Source organism: Aulonocara stuartgranti, assembly GCF_965226115.1.
Source record: "Aulonocara stuartgranti genome assembly, chromosome: 23".
Taxonomy (NCBI): Eukaryota; Metazoa; Chordata; class Actinopteri; order Cichliformes; family Cichlidae; genus Aulonocara; species Aulonocara stuartgranti.
In genome coordinates this window covers 19,543,932-19,562,662 of record NC_138958.1, presented here as the reverse complement: position 1 = coordinate 19,562,662, position 18,731 = coordinate 19,543,932, and the positions used below count along the sequence as shown (strand labels likewise).

The 18,731-nt window shown below is 41.5% G+C and overlaps 1 protein-coding gene across 3 annotated transcripts in view; it reads right to left on the bottom strand.

Annotated features, from left to right (window-relative positions):
* Positions 1 to 18,731, bottom strand: part of LOC309700797 (BCL-6 corepressor-like) — an 82,020-nt gene that overhangs the window by 20,250 nt on the left and 43,039 nt on the right. For all 3 annotated transcript variants that reach the window (XM_082524616.1, XM_082524617.1, XM_082524615.1), the window contains 4 exons: positions 16,014 to 16,272; positions 11,388 to 11,828; positions 11,066 to 11,293; positions 443 to 798 (listed from right to left, as the gene is read on the bottom strand). In XM_082524616.1, coding sequence (XP_082380742.1) covers positions 443 to 798; positions 11,066 to 11,293; positions 11,388 to 11,828; positions 16,014 to 16,272 — 1,284 coding nt within the window. The remainder of the gene's footprint in view (positions 1 to 442; positions 799 to 11,065; positions 11,294 to 11,387; positions 11,829 to 16,013; positions 16,273 to 18,731) is intronic.

Here is an 18,731-nt window from a genome sequence, read left to right as displayed (position 1 = left end):
GCGTTTGAGTCATTCTGAGTCACATCATTTGCATGTGTTACCATTTCTGCATTTAAGTAAACAAAAAAACCAAAAACAAACTCAATTTCTCCACATTTGTGTGCATTTGAAGGGTGCAGTTTAAATCTAAGGTGGCCTGCCTGTCTCATTATTTTTATGTGTGATGGCAAAACAAAATGAATCACACTTTTCTATTTTCATATTTTGAGAGGAAATGAGTCAGAGGTCTTGTCCTCTATTCTTTTGATGTGGCCAGTAATCCCCTTGCTAATACGCAGCGGAAGAAATAGAGCACATAAACTAAGCATATACACAGATGACCTCTTGCACTTTCTCTCAGATGCTCACAGTTCTATTCAAGGTGTCCTTCAAAAATCCATTCGTTCTAAATAAATAATAAATAAATCACATTTTATAAAGAGAAAAAAACAAAAAAACTGACCTTCCCGTTCCTTTCTTCCTCATCACTTCCACCCTCGTCTTGTCCCTCCGCCTTTGCTGCTTCTCCTCTGGTGTGTTTCGTCTTGCAGGGACGCTTGCCTTTCGGCTTGTCTGGGTCATCATCATGGCAGCGGAATGGATGGGGGTCAGGTGATGAAGAGAAAGAGGGAGGAAGAGAAGGCAAGGAAGGAAGGAAATTTGACACCTTGTGGCTCTCCTTCAACTTCTGATGCTTGTCCTGAAGGTGGAAGGAAGTGAAGGTGGCAAAAGATGTGGGAGCAGGTTGCCGAGGTACAGAGCTGGATGGTTGCCGGGGTAGATGGGTAGGAGATGAGGGATGGGGGGCCATGTGGAAAACTGAAAGAAAAAACAAAAGACAAATCAGGGATGAATTGTTTCTGGTCAAAACATAAATTCTGGCAGAACTGATTCAAAATTACAAATGATATTAATAATAATTTTTTAAAAAAGTCATCAGGTATCAACTTGTTTATCGTGGTGGAAATACTTGAACAATGACTAAAAGCATTATGTTAGGTATAAAATCACTGTTTTGGCTGTGAACAGAACGCATGTCCTGCAGGTATCTGGTCACTAATTAAAGTTACATTAAAATGCTGACGGTCACAGTGATTCCAATTTATCCAGAGATAAGAATTACTTTTTATCACAATCCATCTAACAGATATCTCAGTCTTGAATCAGAGGTTGTTAATTCTATTTTAGTTTTTATAAATCCTGAAGTGCAATTTATATGATGCTAGGAGAAAATATAATGGATTCAGTAATCTCTAGAAACAAATTTGTAGGTGAAAGTACAACATCCTCTTCTCTCCAGGGGAACATCCTAGGCATCTCCAGGCCGGCAGAGCGATATAACCTCCAGCGTGTCCTGGGTCTTCCTCAGGGCCTCCTCCCGGTTGGACATGGCTGGGATATCTCACCCAGGAGGCACCCTTGTCAGATGTCCAAACTACCTCAATAGGCTCCTTTCGCTGTGGAAGAGTAGCAGCTCTATTCTGAGCTGCTCTCAAATGACTGAACTCTTCATCCTATCTCTAAGGGAGATGCTAGCCACCACAACCTGACTTTGGATAAGCCAAGATAATAGATGGATGGATGAGGGTTAAAGAGACAGGATGGCTTGTTTCTGACAGAGAATATATTGAAGACCTAGAGTTGTTGTGAAAAAGTGTTTGGCCCCTTTCTGATCTCCTATTTTTTATGTTTGTAACACTTTTTTTCCCCAGATCATTAAACAAATTCAAATATTAGACAACGATAACACAAGCAAACACAAAATTCACTTTCTAAACTAAGGTGTTTATTATTAAGGGAGAAAAAAATCCAAAACTACACAGCTCTGTGTGAAAAAGTGATTGCCCCCTAAACCTAATAACTGGTTAGGCCACCCTTAGCAGTGACAACTGCAATTCAAGTGTTTGTCATAACTGAGTCTTTTACAGCACTGTGGAGATTTTTTGACCTACTCATCTTGGCAGAATTATTGTAATTCAGTGAAAGTGGAGCGTTTTGGGGCATGAACCAGCTTTTTAAGGTCATGCAACAGCATTTCAATCAGATTCAGGTCAGGTCTTGTGACTAGGCCACTCCAAATTCTTCAGTTTGTTCTTCTTCAGAGATGGACTGAAGTGCACTTCTTCTTGAGGTCATGAACAGATGCCTGGACATTCTTCTTAGGATGTTTTTGTAGACAGCAAAATTCCTGGTTCCATGAACCATGAATGTTGTTTCTTATGGAAGAGCCATGAACAGTGACTTTAACTGAGGCCTGCAATTCTTTGGATGTTGTTCTGGGGTCTTTGTGACCTCTTGGATGAGTCCTCACTGCACTCTTGGGGTAATTTTGGTTGGCCAGCCACTCCAGGGAAGGTTCACCACTGTTCCATGCTTTCGCCATTTGTGGATAATGGCTCTCACTGTGGTTTACTGGAATCCCACAGTTTTAGAAATGGCTTTATAATATTTTCCAGACTGATAGATCACAATTACCTTTCTCATTTGTTCCTGAATTTCCTTGGATTATGCTTGATGTCTAGCTTTTGAGGAGCTTTTGGTCTACTCCACTTTGTCAAACAGGTCCTATTTAAGTTATTTCTTGATTGACAACAGGTGTGGCAGTAAACAGGCCTAAGTATGGCTAGAAAAACGAAACTTCCAAAGATGTGATACACCACAGTTAATTTATTTTAGAACAATATGTCGTGTTCTAAGATTTTTCAGGGACTTGATGGAGATTTAGGCTGGATGGACATCAAGGATGATGATATCCCTTAGAAGTGCTGAGTTAGAGTTATGAATGAAAATGAGGACAGTTTAAAACACAGATCACACCAGATATGATAGAAAAATTTGTTCCATGGCTTTGTGTTAATGGTATTTTTTATCCAAGTTGCCAGCTGTCAATGTATGTCCAACCTAAATGTGGACGTCACTTAAAAACTGTATTCTGTTAATCGGAGTCAATACATTTTCAGGGTGACCTTAAAAATGGCCAATTTGTGCGACAAACTTAAACTTTTCTTGCAGCTTGTGATCATTCTCCTGTTTGTGCAAAGACTCTATTCATCGCCCAAAATGAGCCGCCGTCTGTCCTTCAGCCGGGGACGGGTTAGATAATAAGAGACAGAGCAAGAGAGAGCGTGAGAGAGGAACAAAGAAACACACAGCTTCCTCGCTTGAGTGGAGCAGCGAGCAAGCAGGCGTGCGAGCGAGCGAGTGAACGGGCGAACGAGGTAGCAAATAGTGGGGGAGGGGAGGAGAGAGAGAGTGCTTGCAATGTTTTCCATTGCAGACGCCTGGAGGAAACACTCACACAGAAAAACACACACATGCTGTGCCGTCTCACACGCTCACGCACACACACACAACCGCTAATGTGTAAATGCCACTGCACGCGCATGCACACAGACACACACACAGCCAGAGGTTTTTTCTGAGAGCCGACGGGGAGTCACGCCGCTTCCATCTGCTGAATTATTTATCAGCCTGGACACACACAAACTCACACACACACAGACACACACACACACACACACACACACACACACTTTATTCACCTACGTACTCATTCTCTGTGAATAGGATTAACATATACAGCACATAATGAGGGCGCACGTGAATGTGTGAAGCTACTAAACAGGAATTTATCATTTACTGGAAGCTAGTTTGCGCAGACGCACAAAATTAGAGACACGTGTAAAGACCCACACACATACAGGGCTAATACTGAGTGTGTGTGTCTGTGCGAATCCCTCTGGATGTGTCGCAGTAAAACAGCTCCTCATTTTAATCATCAAACTGCAGCATTCATTGTTTTCTCAAGCATGACATGATCATTATCTGGAATCACTGGCCACGCCCCTCTTGCAAACACCTGGTGCTTTCAGGTGCGACTGTGCATATCGATCGATCGTAGAAGAAAATTCTACTGTGTTCCCCAAGTTCCATTATCTCAGTTGTAAAGATCAGTGAACTGAATAAAACTAGGATTGAACATAGTCTTTATAGAACAGAATGGAGATGGCTATCTTTCAATATAGTTCAAAGTACACAGTAAATAGTAATTTTCCTTCAAATGCCCACGACCACACTCACTAGGAGAGGTTGCCTATAAATAATGTCACAACTGGTGACATTATCCCCAGGTCTAAAAAGTCATGAAATTGACCAACAAACGTTTTTCTTGAGCTTGTGAAGAAGAAGAGCCTTACGAATAGAATTCAACAGGAGCGTTTCTATCACTTTGTATCTTCCTCACTTGGCTTCAGGTTACAATGAGAACTTTTTAGAGTTGGAGCTTTTAATCTTTTCGCTCCTTTTGACACAATGAAGTAGTGACTCTGCTCCAATTTCCCTCCCATTATCTGAACTCTCCAATATATCTCATGGTGTTTTCACACCTTTGGTATTTAATCTGTTTTCCCCCTTGGCGCGGTTTGTTTGTGCAGGTGTGAACATAGTAATCGCACTGGGTCCAAAACAGCAGCACTGAGACCCTTTGAACAAGAGAGTTACAAATGAACTGTTACCAGTTATGTTGCAAGTTTTTTTAAATATATATTTTTGGCCCTTTTGACTAGCTTTATTGGATAAATACAGTGAATATATACTGGAAAGCGGAGGGGAAGAGAGAGGGGATGACATGCAGCAAAGGGCCACGGGCCAGACCCGAACCCGGGCTGGCTGCTTTCAACTAGGGCTGCCACGATTAGTCGAAGAGTCACGATTACGTCGACGATTTCGTCAACGATTTCGTCAACGACTGATTTGATAGTCGATGCGTCGTTTGAAGCTTTATGAGATCACAAAAGACGCAGGGATAAGTAGTAGGATTTAAGAGTGTAATAATGGACTGAAACAGAAGATGGCAGCACTGCATGTACAAGGATGCCAGCTGCCGTTAAACCCCGAAGAAGAAGAAACTGTATCACAGAATTAATAGCGCAGCCCAGCTCAGTTTCCAACAATGGTGGCTGCTAGTTAGTTTTAATATTACTCTTATTATTCTTTCTGGGTCACAAAATAAACGTTTAACATATTTTCAGACGAGAATGTAGCCGTGTAAATCTCAAATATCTGCTCAGTTTATCAAGACACCACATATTTTCAAAAGCGCTCCGACGTTTTCGGAGACGTCTGTTACCCACCAGCTCGATAGCTAGCCGGGGGCGAGGCTCACTAGAGCCCGTGAGAACAATGGACTCCCGGCAAATCGTTTTCAAACCCTCCACTACTCAGGTTAAACATATATAAGTCACTTAGATAACTTAAATATGTTATTGTTTGGCTTTTTGTAGTATTTTATTTGTTCCTGAGTAAATCGGTTTGGCTGAGATTAAACTTCTAGTTTTTACACAGCTGAATAAACGTCAAGCAGACAAATGATTATCAGAAGTGTGAGATGCTGGAGAATATACTCCGGTGTCCTGTTATATTTTAGATAGCAAGGAGTTTATTAAACTTCACCAAAACAATCTGCAAATTTCATTAAAATTTAATAAACTATCATCTTGTCTTTATTTTTAGTTAGCACATACCTTACACACTTAAAGCTGTAAGCTAATGATAGTTATATAAGAGCAGATGCTGCTGGTGCAATAAGCCGTACTTTTACGTCCAATGGATGCATGATCTGATTAGTCGACTAATCGCTAAAATAATCGGTGACTAGTCGACTATCAAAATAATAGTTTGTGGCAGCCCTACTTTCAACTAGAGATGGCACGATACCACTTTTTTATGTCCGATACCGATACCGATATCATAAATTTGGATATCTGCCGATACCGATATGAATCCGATATAGTGTTTTTTAATCAACAAAACTGTTTTTTAAAATATCTTGCTGCATTTTGCAAGTCTGCAAGTTCATACTCAAGTTTAAAACAACAACTACACTAAAGCTATTCTGTTATACCTGTATACAAAAAAAATATTTCATAGTTCAGCAATACTGATCAATCTAATAAACTTAAACCTACACCATCCTCCCTATTCTGGTATTTTAAAGAGTACTTAGCGTAAATATTAAGCAACCTAACTAATAGGGTTCCAACTCCCAGCAACAACAAAAATAAATAAATAAAAAATAAGGAACCACCCCTCACGCGCCACCTCATGATGCTTAATCGACGTAATCAACCTTAATTTGATGCAGTGTGAAAAAAAATGCACAGAAATCAATTATTTTTCAAGAAATATTAAATAGATTCAACATCTTTCTTCAACAAAATTGCAGACTGCACAGATGGTACCTTCCCAAAGTAAAAAGTACTATAACTTACTAGGGTATATTAGACTTAATAGTCACTATATACAGTAATTGACTTCTATTCATTTTACATCAAATTAAAACTTTGGGTGTCAGATAATTATTTATTAAAAGCTCGACATTTTAAATGAGAATAAGAAAGAAAAGTATGTCTTTGTGCCCCCTTTTCCCTGTTCATGCCCTATCGGCCCCCCTGGCTAAACTTTGCTAGATCCGCCCCTGCACAGTTACCAGCGTCAGCTACGTAGAAAAAGATCCTGGTGTAGAAAGTAATATTAAATAAATTCTAACAACAGCTTATCAAGCTTAAACGTTCTGCTGTTGTTCAGCCGCTGGTTTCCTCTTTCTGGTGCAAAGTGGGCCAAAAACAAACAAGAGAGACGGACTCGCAACAGAAAAGCCGATCAGCTGATCATTTAAGCAGTTTCATGATTGAAGTAGCAGCAGGAGAGAGAGAGAGAGAGAGAGAGAGAGAGAGAGGCAGTCGCTTGTTAAGCTTAACGTGGGAATGCTTTACAAACATTCAGAGATGGACTTACACACTTGCTTTACTTCTCTCGGGGATAACTTTGTCGGAGATGAAATGCCAGGTTGCTAGCGAAGCTCCACATGCTATCCAGACCACCGACAGGTCCTGCATGCCACAGCCGCTCTATCACGTGATGCATACTGCTCCGACTGCTAACGTTCTGAGGTGAGTTACGGCGTGTTGCAAGTTTTGCGAGGTGCTTTCGTGATATTTAATGGATCGGATTACATTTTTTATTTTTCTCCGATATCCGATCCAGTAATTTAGGTCAGTATCGGACCGATACCGATACGTAATATCGGATCGGTCCATCTCTACTTTCAACCATGCAGAACATGGTCGCTCGTTCATCCGACTGAGCCAAACCGGCACCCTAGTATGTTGTAAGTTTGAGCTAAAAAACTTACTTGTATGCTTTGCATTCTGGAATACTGAATTGCACTATGATGTACAAAGTTGTGTATGGACCAGCAACTAGCTGTGAGATGAACATGAATTCTCAGTGTTCTCGGATACATCAGAAGACTGCAATGTGTTCCTGTATTTACTTTTGTTGCTCCCAACCCAGACATCTCAGTAATAAGCGGACTGAACATTCTCACGTATTTCATTGTCATGTATTTTGGTTAACTTTGAGTTCACTCTGATTTTTCTCTGTGTGAAAACAACCCAAACCACATGGAAAAGCTACAAGGTTACAAACTCACCAACTGATTCAGACCAAAGTAATCAAACTATAGGTATGAAAACACCCTCAAAGAGTGATCCCAGATAAGGGTAGGGTGTCTGGTTGTCTGGTCTGGTACAACTCCCCTGTGGCTGTGAATGCAGCACTGGTCAATCTCATGGTCCACATTATCATCCTCTATAAACAAGATAAACTCTTTTACTTGGGGCAGCAACTCTCCTGCATCATAGAAGAACTTATCTGCTCTTTTCCTGCAGAGAATTATGGACTCAGACTAGAAATGTTGACACTCATATTAGTTGCTTCATACTCTGCTTCAGACGTCCCAGTATGTGTCAAAAGTATGTTCTGAGGCCTACAGAACCAGACCATCTGCAAAAATCAGATGCTATCCTGAAGTTCCCAAAATGGACACTCTCCACTTCCCAGCTATGCCTGAGATCCTGTCCATGAATAACAGAAATGGCAACAAGGGACATCCTCTATGGAGTTTAACACCCACCAAGACATGCTTGATATTATGTCAAGGCTTGCTTATACTGAGGTATGACCACAGGTAACTGTGACTCATGAAACCTGTAGTTATACAGTTAAGAGGACCTCTTACTTCACCTCAGGGAACCTGGAAAAAAATATTCTCCAAATTTATAAGACACATGCAGACTTGATTGTCAAACTCCCATGATCCCATGGGTACAGAGCTTTCCCACTGTTCCAAGGTGGAATTTTTTGGAGAAGGAAAAGAGGGTCCAAGCTTCCGTCTCAGCTTTCTCCAACAGGCTGAACAGTGTGTTACCATGACAATTGAATCACATATGAGGGAACCCTTTTGCAAATGAGAACCACAATCTCTCCCAGCTACCTCATAGGTACTGTTCCAGATGTTCATGTATCCCTGAAAAGGTGTGTCTGAAGACTGCCCAACAATTTCTAGAGCTTTTAGGGGGAAACTTTTGCAACTTTTGCCCAGATATTCAGCAAGTTTTCAGTCTCTGCTTCCTTTGGTAAACTTGACCAACAACAGTGTTGTTGCAGGAAGGAAGGAGCTTTTCAAAGTACCACTTCCACCACATGGCAGTATTCACAATGTGCACCAGCAACTCCCCGACCAAAAATACCAAGCCCTGCTTTCCCTTCCTGAGTTTCTGAATGGTTTACTGGAACCTCTTTAAGGCCAACAAAAAGTCCTTCTGTATAGCCTCTGTTTTTGTCACGGCAGCAGTCTTTCTCGACCCCAGGTATTGGTGGTTTTTCAGGAGTCCCCTGGCCCAACAAAATTTGAAAGTACTCTTTCTACAGCCTGATGGCTTCTATTACCACCAACAACCATTAGTGGTTTCTTAGGTTACCACCAAGATTCACACCAATGACTGTCCTACGGGCTGCTTCTTAAATTGAGTATCATGGCCCAGTCAGATTCCATGTTACCCCATACATGCAGGAGGAGTTCTTATATGGCTTCAGTCTTATATAGAATGAGGCGTTTTTCATAAAAACAATATTACCTTATTTTGAGTGTAATGACAGAAAGACATGTCAATAAAGTTGGGAAGTGCCTGAAAAATCATTGGTGCTATAAAGAAACAATTGGAGGGCATTGTTATTAAGTTAACTGACTACATATCATTAATACGACTGGGTATAAAAAGAGCATCCATGAGAGGCAGATTTCACCAGTCTGTAAAAAATTGCAGTTATTAATAGTTTATCAATATAAAATTGAAAAGAGTTGAAGATCTCTCATATAACATACACAATATCATCAAAAGATTCACTGAATTTGGAGGAATCTCTGTGTGTGAGGAAAAAGGCTTAAAATCAGTAATGAATGCTTCTGATCTCTGGGCTGTCAGGAAGCACTGCATTAAAAACAAAGATAATTCTGTCATGAAAACCACCTTATAGACTCAGGAACGCATCCAGAAATAGATAAAAAGAGTTTACCATGCCATCCACCATTGCAGGTTAAAGCTCTATCATGCAAAGAAGCTTTATGTGAACATTATACAGAAATGGGCAAAAGCTCATTTAAAATTGAGGCAAAATGGAAAACTGTTCTGTGATCAGACACATTGAAATAGTTTTTTTTTTTTTTTAAAAACATGGAACACACAGCATCCTCTGGACTAAAAGAAGGGGGACCATCTGGCTTGTTATCAGTGCTCAGTTCAAAAGCCTGCGTCTCTGATGGTATGGTGGCATATTAGGCCATCAGTGCTAAATGCAATAAACAGGTTTAGAGCAACATATGTTCCCATCTAGACAATGTCTTTATCAAAGAAGGCCTTGCCTATATCTTCAAAGTGCTTTAAGTCATTGGTAAAGTTAATCTTCTGGACAACAAAAACTGACATAACTTCAGTATTTACAGATTCATTCATACAGAGAAACAATCAGTGTGAGCAAAATCCTTGCAGTGCATGCTTTGGTAAATATAACTGCTCAGCGCTCCCAGCAAACTCCACGACAGCAGAAAAGTAACCATAAGCAGCCAATGGCTGTTCAAATTAAACACCTAAATTATTTCATAAATCTGGTGTACCACAGGGTGCTCCATTTGGTCCATTCCTATTTTGATGTAAATGGATCACATTTAAATCAATGCTTTTGATTGTATCATCTTGACAAATCAAGTTCCAACAGCATTCAAATGTGCTGCATTTGGGTTTATTTAAATTAATTACGTGTTGGTCTGCAATAATTCCAACTTGTTTCTCCTAAAAAGTAATAGCTTTACAGACCTTGTTATCAGCATCATTAGCATGTAGTAAATTTGCAGATCTTAGGCATGTGCATGAAATCAGCAGAGACTTTGTAAGTCAGATGCACCAATACCACCACCACCACCACTAATGGCAGGTTTGGATTTAATTGGATTTATTTGGTTTGAGTTAAAGTGAATTTGACATCCTGAAGAGAACAAGCACAGACTGTGAGTGCCACTCCGAGCAGCCTTCAACAAACAGAGCAAGGAGACAAGGAGGAGGAGGCTGCTAACACATTCCCTATGTATTACTGCGAGTGTGACAGCTCCATCTGGGAGATGTTAGACGGCTATTAGCACGCCACGAGGCCGCACGGGTTCATACACACAGAGATTTACACACACGCTCACATACACATACGTCGTTGGTGTAATTCCACTCGTGTGCTCCGGCAATCACAGAGAGAGGAAAAAGAGCTGTGAGGGAGAGACGAGAGGGGGTGGAGGAGGAAATGGAGAGGTGGAGGACTGATGACAGCAGAGAGACGCAGAGAGAGATTTCATCAGCACGAGCAGCAACAGCAGCAGAGCTTTCTGCTCTGAACCCACAGCTCTGCCTTCAGAATAAAAGTTGTTAGAGGTCTGCCGCTGACACATAAATGTGTGCCTCATGCAGCGTGGGTTAGAAGTGTGGTTTAATAAGTGAAACAAGTCCAAATCATCATGAAACTTGACATGGGCTGTCAGCTTATAGACATGTCTCTACTCGTGTCTAAACACATTTTATTCTTTAGTTTCCAGTTTCACAGTACATTAAATTTTTTTATTGTTCTTTAGTCGGATCCTGAATACACGTAGAATCATCTGAGGCAAAGTGTCAAGTTTAAAGAGCAAAATTTGAGGGTTTACCTCTCGTTCCATCCCTTCTCATAAATGTGGGCTCACACCAGCCTTCGCTGATGTCTGACCTCGCCCTGATGGATGGGACATCTGTTCTGAACTTCCTGTTGGCCTCTGCTGATCTCTGACCAGTGGGAAGCCATTGGTTGAACTCCCCGGGTAGGCGGGGCTTGTTGAGCCGAAGGCCATTCAACTCGATGCAGACCTTCAGCTTCTTCACGTCTTCCAGAGATGACTCTGTAATCAAGACCAGTGAGTCAGTAGGAGAAGACTCCAGCATCCCAACAGAAAAAGATAAAATCACAGACATGAAGACTTTCTGAATTCTTACCGTTTGTGAATTTGGCTTTCTTGCTCAGATTTTCCGTCCCCTCCTCCACCTCCATCTCCTCCTCTCTGTCCTCCTCCCTCCCTCTCTTCAGCCGGCTGTTTATGATGCTGCTCTGATGGAAAGGCTCAAGGCTGAAGATACGCCGCCGACTTATCTCCATATTCAGATTCGAACCTGTGAGGCCTGGGCTGGACATAAGGGTGGAGGTGTTTCCCTGAAACAGGCCTCTGGATGGGGGGAAAAACCTTTGTTGTTGTTCTGTCTGTGAGCCAAAACAAGTGTTCTCTGTCTTTTTCTCCTGACCAGTTCCTCTTTCATGTTCATTCTTTTTCTCTTTCTCCATAAAGCCATCATTCTTCTCCTTGGGGATGGGAAGGTTGTCGGAGTTGCAACAAAGTGGCAAGACAGGGAGGTGGTTGTGAGGGCAGGGAGAGTGTAAACCTGCATGAAAAACAAAAAAAAACAAACAAAAAATGTACATCTTAGTTTAACACCACTATTCATGTACAGGGCCTGAATCTTAAAATGACTGAGGGAAGACACTAACTACTGAAAACACATTGGCATAATTTGTAATAGTTTGAAGACACTGATTTCAATAAGTGATTTAAAGAAGAAGAAGAATGCACAGAAAAGACAGACAGCTAAGATTTTTGGTGGCGCTCCATAAGCCAAATGAAAATAGTTGCATTCAGTGCCAACAGACCTTGCATTATTAGTTACAACCAAAGACAACGACAGTTAGAGCTATGCATTCAGGTTGGTCAACTGGAGACAACTGATGTCAGTCGGTTAGTATTATTTCCAGTTGTTTCTGGGGTGTTTTTTTGTCATTTTACTTTGGAAAGTTTATGGCCTGCCTCTTACGAAATGTGACTTGGTAAATAATTGATCTAAAAAAACCTCAACTGAGACCATGCATTAAAAACTGGAAGTTAGACTTAGGCGATATTACAGTATATGTGTTCTTGTTGCTCTTAACTGAACCAAAACCTACACAGCTGTGTGCCCTCATCATTTAACAGCATACGTTATCCCAACTTCCTTTATTTATGGTCTGCAAGCGGAGGAGTCCTTCATCTTGCAGCTTAATTTCAGGGGTTTATCCAGCTGCTTTCTTATAATTTTATTTGAAACATTTTTAATCTTCCCCTGGACAACACCACCACTGACCCAGATGGCATCCAGGACCTTCTGAAAAACCAGGGAAAAATGATGCCTTAACCTCATCTTCATCTTCAAGTGTCCTGATTTACCTTTTGCTTGTTTTTTGTCCCCATAAGGAAGCTGAGTCCTCACAAAGTGAGCAATACAAACACAGCTGTGTTCTGTTTTTCCGCTGAGAGGATCAAAGACAGGCGCCTTATACTCTCCCTCATCTTTTATGTCTCTCGCTCACTCTTTCCATCTTCATCTTCACATTTTCTCTTCTTCTCCTCATTCCTTTCTTTCTCTCTTCTGTCATCTTTTTTATTGTTCTTTCATCCTGTCTTTAATCATCCCGCCTCCCTATCTTTCTCCCTCCATATATTCCCATGCTCTCTCTTCTCTGAATCATCTGACTTGCCCTGCTTCCCGTTGCTTCCAGGCACATTATGCGCTATGGCAACGGGCCATCAAAGCAATCGTCATGGAAACGTTGTTGTCTGGCTGCGTGCACTAAAGACCGCCGCTTAGCACGCACACAGAGAATAAAACTGCCCTGAGAACAGCAGCGGCAGATTTGAGCAACTCTTGATTTTCCCGAAAACTTTTTAAGTTGCTGATTTGAATTTTGTCAAAAAAATACTTTCAATGTTTCTGAGATCCTTTCATTAGTTTAGGATTTCATTAAAAATCTTTTTTTGCAGCAGAGGTCAGCAATAATCTGACATAAAATCCCCTCCCAAAAAGTTGCCATATGTAAGGCAACACTATAATTCAAATGGAAAATGTTTGCATTCAAGGAAATGATTTTTGCACAGTCACAAAGTCAGATATATTTATAAAGGAGGCTTCCCCTAATCCTAAAATGTAATCCCACATTGCCTATAAAGCCATAAAAGCACAACTGTATCACCTTTCTGACAAAGCCAGCAAAACTGAAAATGCAGTAAGGCAGTAAAAGCACAACAGTGTATAGATGTTCACCGGTCTTTTATTTATTTGCTCTGTAGAAGCATGAGCCTGAACTTGTGTGACAGATCGAGAGATACTGGCTGGATATAGTGGGGGTCACCTCAACATGTTGCACTGGTTCTGAAACCAATCTCCTAGAGAGGGAATGGAGAGGGGATTTCCAAGGCTGAGAAGCAGCTACAAAGGGCAGGTTCACCTTTATTCCCTTTGCAGATCAGGGAACAAGCTCTGACTATTCTTTCATTTGTGTGTCAAGCAACAGTTAGGAGTACCTGAACCTTTACACAGTTCTTGGGTTGGGTGCTGGAGAGCGCACAATAGGTGATAACGGTGAAACCTGGAGGGGTTAGATTTGGAGAAACAGCCTGCCTGATCTGAACATGAGTGGTCTTCTGTGCTAACTACAGATGTGCAAAACAAACACGGTGTTCATGCATATGAGTGTTATTCAATACACATGGCACCAAGACACCTTTGGCTGCACATCAATAGTCAATACTGTAATAGAATAATTGGCTTTGCACGGCTGGGCCCCTCGGATGAAGACAGGAGAAGAGCTGACAGCCGATTGCAACCTGGTGATGCTTTGCATCAAGTAACAACGGTGGAGGAGGATGCTGGAGAGGCCTGGTGTGCCCAGTTGTGTAGGAAGGATACATTGTACGTGTCTAGCAGAAGTCGTGGTCCAGAAGATCTTCAAATTCCACCAGATCATCAAAGACCAGCAACACCGAGTCCAAACAGGCCAGGTCTGCCTCTATGTTGCTAGGGTCTGTAGCAAGATGGTAGGTGCTTTCTGTAGCAGAAATCCCCAAACCCAATTAGGGACACCACAAGTTAAAAATGAGTCCTATCAAACTTATCTATCTTGTGGGGCTCTGGAAGAAGCTTACTACTACCAGCATACCAAGTGGAAAGTTGCTCTAGCAGTAGCTGAAGCAAATACATGGTTATGGAAGAAGTGGGGATCAGGTAGAGGACTTGATTGTAAGGGCAGAAGTTACTGGTTGCTGAAGTTTTCAAAGCACTCCTCTCTGGCAGGCCCCTGGGGCTGGATGATATTTGCCCTGAGGTCCTTAAAGCTCTGGCTGATGTGGGTTTTTCCTGGTTGACACGCTTGAGCCTACATTTGATCACATCCCTCAGATGTTCTGTCCGAGTATGCTTAGGGAGAATGGGGTATCTGGCTCACTTTAATGGCTTATAAGTTCCCTGTTCAGACTGTCAGACTCGTTGCTGGTGGATAAGGAGAACACTCCATACTTATAACACAACCACAGTTTTGCAGAGCCTTTGCAGAGCCTACCACGTTCCCTTTGTAACTGTCTGACACTTTTATCAGCATTCATACTTTTCTTCCCCTCACCCCTATCCATTTGGGGTAGATGGCTGGTTCTGCTGGCGGTGTTTTCCTATTGAAAAGGAGTTTTTCCTTCCCACCGTTGCCAATTATTAAAGATTTTTGTAGGTTTTGCATTTTCTTTTCGTTACATATATGAGTCTTTATATTGAGACAATGAGTGTACTCTTACCGATAAATAAACTGTAAAAAACAACAACAAAAAAACCCCTGCTAAAATGTTGAAAATGCTCAGGAGGAATCTACGGCACTGGTCAGGTCAACCACAATAGTCAGAGCCTGCACCAGCGCAGTGTGTAGTTACAAAGACACACTTTAGGATATGTTGTAGGGTTTCAGAGGGGCGTGTGGTTACAACGTATCTACAGTGTAGCTTTAACACAGAACTAAAAATTGTAATTTTACACTGCAAACAAAATAAACTGCTATATACCCAAGAATGACTCAATCTGAAACAAAAAAACAAACAAAAAACTGACAGCAGGTTAAACATAAGAATCCAGCCATGAGTAACACAACTGAACCTTAAAATGTCTCAGATTTCAGCCTGTGGAGCTGTGACTGCAAGAAATGCAAGTTAAAAATGACTTAAAGTGAATCATCACAGTCAGACTTGTTTGGTTAGTTTGAAAAACTCATTGAAACAAGCCAAAACCGACCACCTAAAAAACACCTACTGAATGATCCTGAAATAGCGTTTTGGGACTTTTTTTGTTTTTAGCAGCGTGAACCGAGCGTGAAACAAAACAAATCGGGACTCTGCGCTTAAAACTTTTACTTTTAAAAATGTGGAAGAGAAACCGCTGATGGTTTGCGTGTGTGACTGAACGGGCACGCTTGGCTTTCTAGAGAAAATGAGGGCAGCGGTTCGCTCAGTTTAAAAGGAGAGAAGTGCACCCAGAGTTCAAATGTGTGCGTGTATGTGAGATACACACACACACAAACAGACACACACACACAGATGGAGAGAGAGCACAAAAAGGAGAGAAAGAGACAAAGAAATTGAGCGACTTCAAGCGAGTGAGATCAACTGGAAAAAAGAAAGGCGTGTGTTTTTATGTCTTTGTGGGTCTGTGATGTGTGCATGTGTCTGTGTGCGTGTGCATGTGTGTGCGTCATCCTGCAGAACTCTCAGGAAATCCTCTTACCTCTTGGAGCCTCAGCAGCGGCTGCAGTGGGAGTTCTTCCTCCTCCCCCTCCTCGCCTCCCTTCACTCTGCTGGCAGCGTTCCCAACCCGCCTCATCTGTCTTCTTCTCCCCCTCCTCCTCCTCTTTTTCTTCTTCTTCTCCCTGCTGGCCTTCTGCCAGCTCCTTCTCCACTTCTTCTTCATCTCCTTCTCCTCCTCCTCGTCCTCTGTCTCCATCTTTCTCTTTCAGCTCCAGCTCGGAGAAGCGAAGCATGGCACGCTGAGAAAAACAGAAAAGCACATATGAGAGTTTGCGTCGGTCGAGCCTGAAACACGACTAAGTGTCAACATGTTGCTTTAGCCTGGAGGCGTTTGGACCCTCTTGACCTTCATTACACATCTTAAATTTATTATTTCCCCAGAAACCAACCAGCACTCCTAAAGCTGGATGGATCAGTACATTAATTAGTCCACTTATTCTGATTGATTTAGCCAACAGACAGCAGCTTATTCAATGAAACAAACAAATACACAAAAAAACAAAAAACAAGTGAGCTCAATAAAAAATGAAGGATAGAGGACTAGTTAAAAAAATTGAGATTGATCAAGCAGCAAAGTCTGGAGATAAAAATGTTAACTGTCCACATTTATGAAATAAACTTGTTTACAGCTTGATACAACGACTGTGTTGGTCTCTGTAGCTAATGTTCTCCTTTCCAAAGACTGTACTCAAAGTTTGCATTCTTAGGGACGTGGCCTCTTTGACTGATAGGTGGGTGGCGACACAGGTGGCTCTGGCTGCTCAGCTATCTGGAGTCCTTGAATTGGACCTCTGGACTATCTAACCAATGATGGGCCGCTGTGTGGTTAACTGTACTAACAGAGAAGAACACTGAGCTCCAGTTTTTGATTTTACTTCACACTAATTTGAAGGTATCTGTGTTTGTGTGTTTGTGTGATGCTTCCATACGGACTGTAGATGCAGCTTGCAAAACAAACCACCTGATATGAGGAGAAAAATTACAACTTGACCTTCTCGTCCAAAGATGGTCATTTCTGGCTTCAGAAAACCAACAGGACAACAAAGTAAACATATAGTAGGGTTGATGCTTTAAAAATTAGAGTCATAAAGAATCTTTTACATGGAGTTTATGCAGTACATACTGAGTTGATACCTGAGTTTTTAGAACCCTGGGCTTTTAATGTAAAGCATCATCCACACACGGTGAAGCAACATGGCAACCAGAGATGTAAGAAAGTCCATGACATTTACTGACTTTTCGTGATAATGGAGGACACATTTGCTGGCGTTGGATTGGTCTAGAGTTAAACTGTTCATTAAGTTACACAATTAAAGCGACTACCAATAAGTGCTAAGGATACCGCCAATATATGACTGGGTAGTAAATACTAGAGGGTTACCTAGGCAACCAGATTGAAACCCTGTGTGGACGGGGGTTTAGGCCCATCAAAACTGGAGTCATGCAGCGTTACTGTTTTGTTTCCATGTGAATATACGAAACCAAACAACTAGTACAGCACAGGTTTGATCTGTTTTCCTTGTTTTCAGTAATACATATTATTAAATGTAAACATTTCAGGAGTTTCAAATGAGGTAACTAAGGATGAAAGTGATCCCTATGAACCCAAAGCTGTGGTACTTTCAATATTGACCAGCTAACAAGCACTCGGTGCTGCTCCCAGGCAGACTTCCATGAGCTAGCCAATCAGAAGAAAGTGAACTTTTAATGAGGGCTTTAAGACACAGGACCCTAATACGGAGTGTGAACTGAGGAGATATATAAAGGGCTAGTATATAATACATGCGGATTATTCTGTACTGTCATTCAGAGTCCATCTTGGCATAGAAATATACGCAAGTAATTTTCAGGTAACATAATGAGCCCGCTAGAGGTTAGAGGTTTGTTTATTTGACAAATCTTAATCTTTTTAGATTTTGGGTCACCTTCCAGCTCTCAGGAAGAAGAGCTTCTGCTTTTGAACTGGATCCTGTTCACATTTGGTATTTGACCTCTTTCAGTCAATATTTGTAGGATTGGTCCCTAAAAAAGAATCAGCATTTGGTCGCCATCACCTTCCCTTCTTGACCTCTAACTCCGGACTTTCAGTGATCCTCACAGGCGGCGGCAGCTGTCAGCCAGAGGTACTCACCTCTGTTTCTCTGTGGCAGCTGGAGCCTCGAGAAGCTTCATGATTTCACTGCCTCAGAACACAAACACACCACAAATCCTAAACACTCAGAAGTCGCTCTGTGACCCCCCGACTCTGCTGCTTTGAAAGATAAAAAATACTCCCTGCTGGCATTGCAACAGACACACGCAGAGAAATATGTGAAGCTGCTCCAAACAAACAGTGAACAGGTGCTGCTGGGATGAAGTCCAGAAAACAGCATCATATTTTGGAGAATCTTTCTTTCCTTCAAACGATCAACCAAAGGTAGCAAATTTAATGCATTTCTGTAAAATAACTGCATATGCTGTTAGTGACCAATCATTTATGACCAATTAAAGTACACTCATACTTTGATTCCTTTCAGGAAGCTTCAAACACAACAAAGTCCCTCAGTTCTTCTCCTCACAATCTGTCAGATTGTTTTTTTCAGTTCAACTGGGATCACAGTTTGCTTGAAACTTTTAGCATTTACACCTCAACTCCTTTCAGCATGTTCATCTCTTTTCATTTTTTTTTTTTAACTTTATCTAACCTCTTTCACCTCTA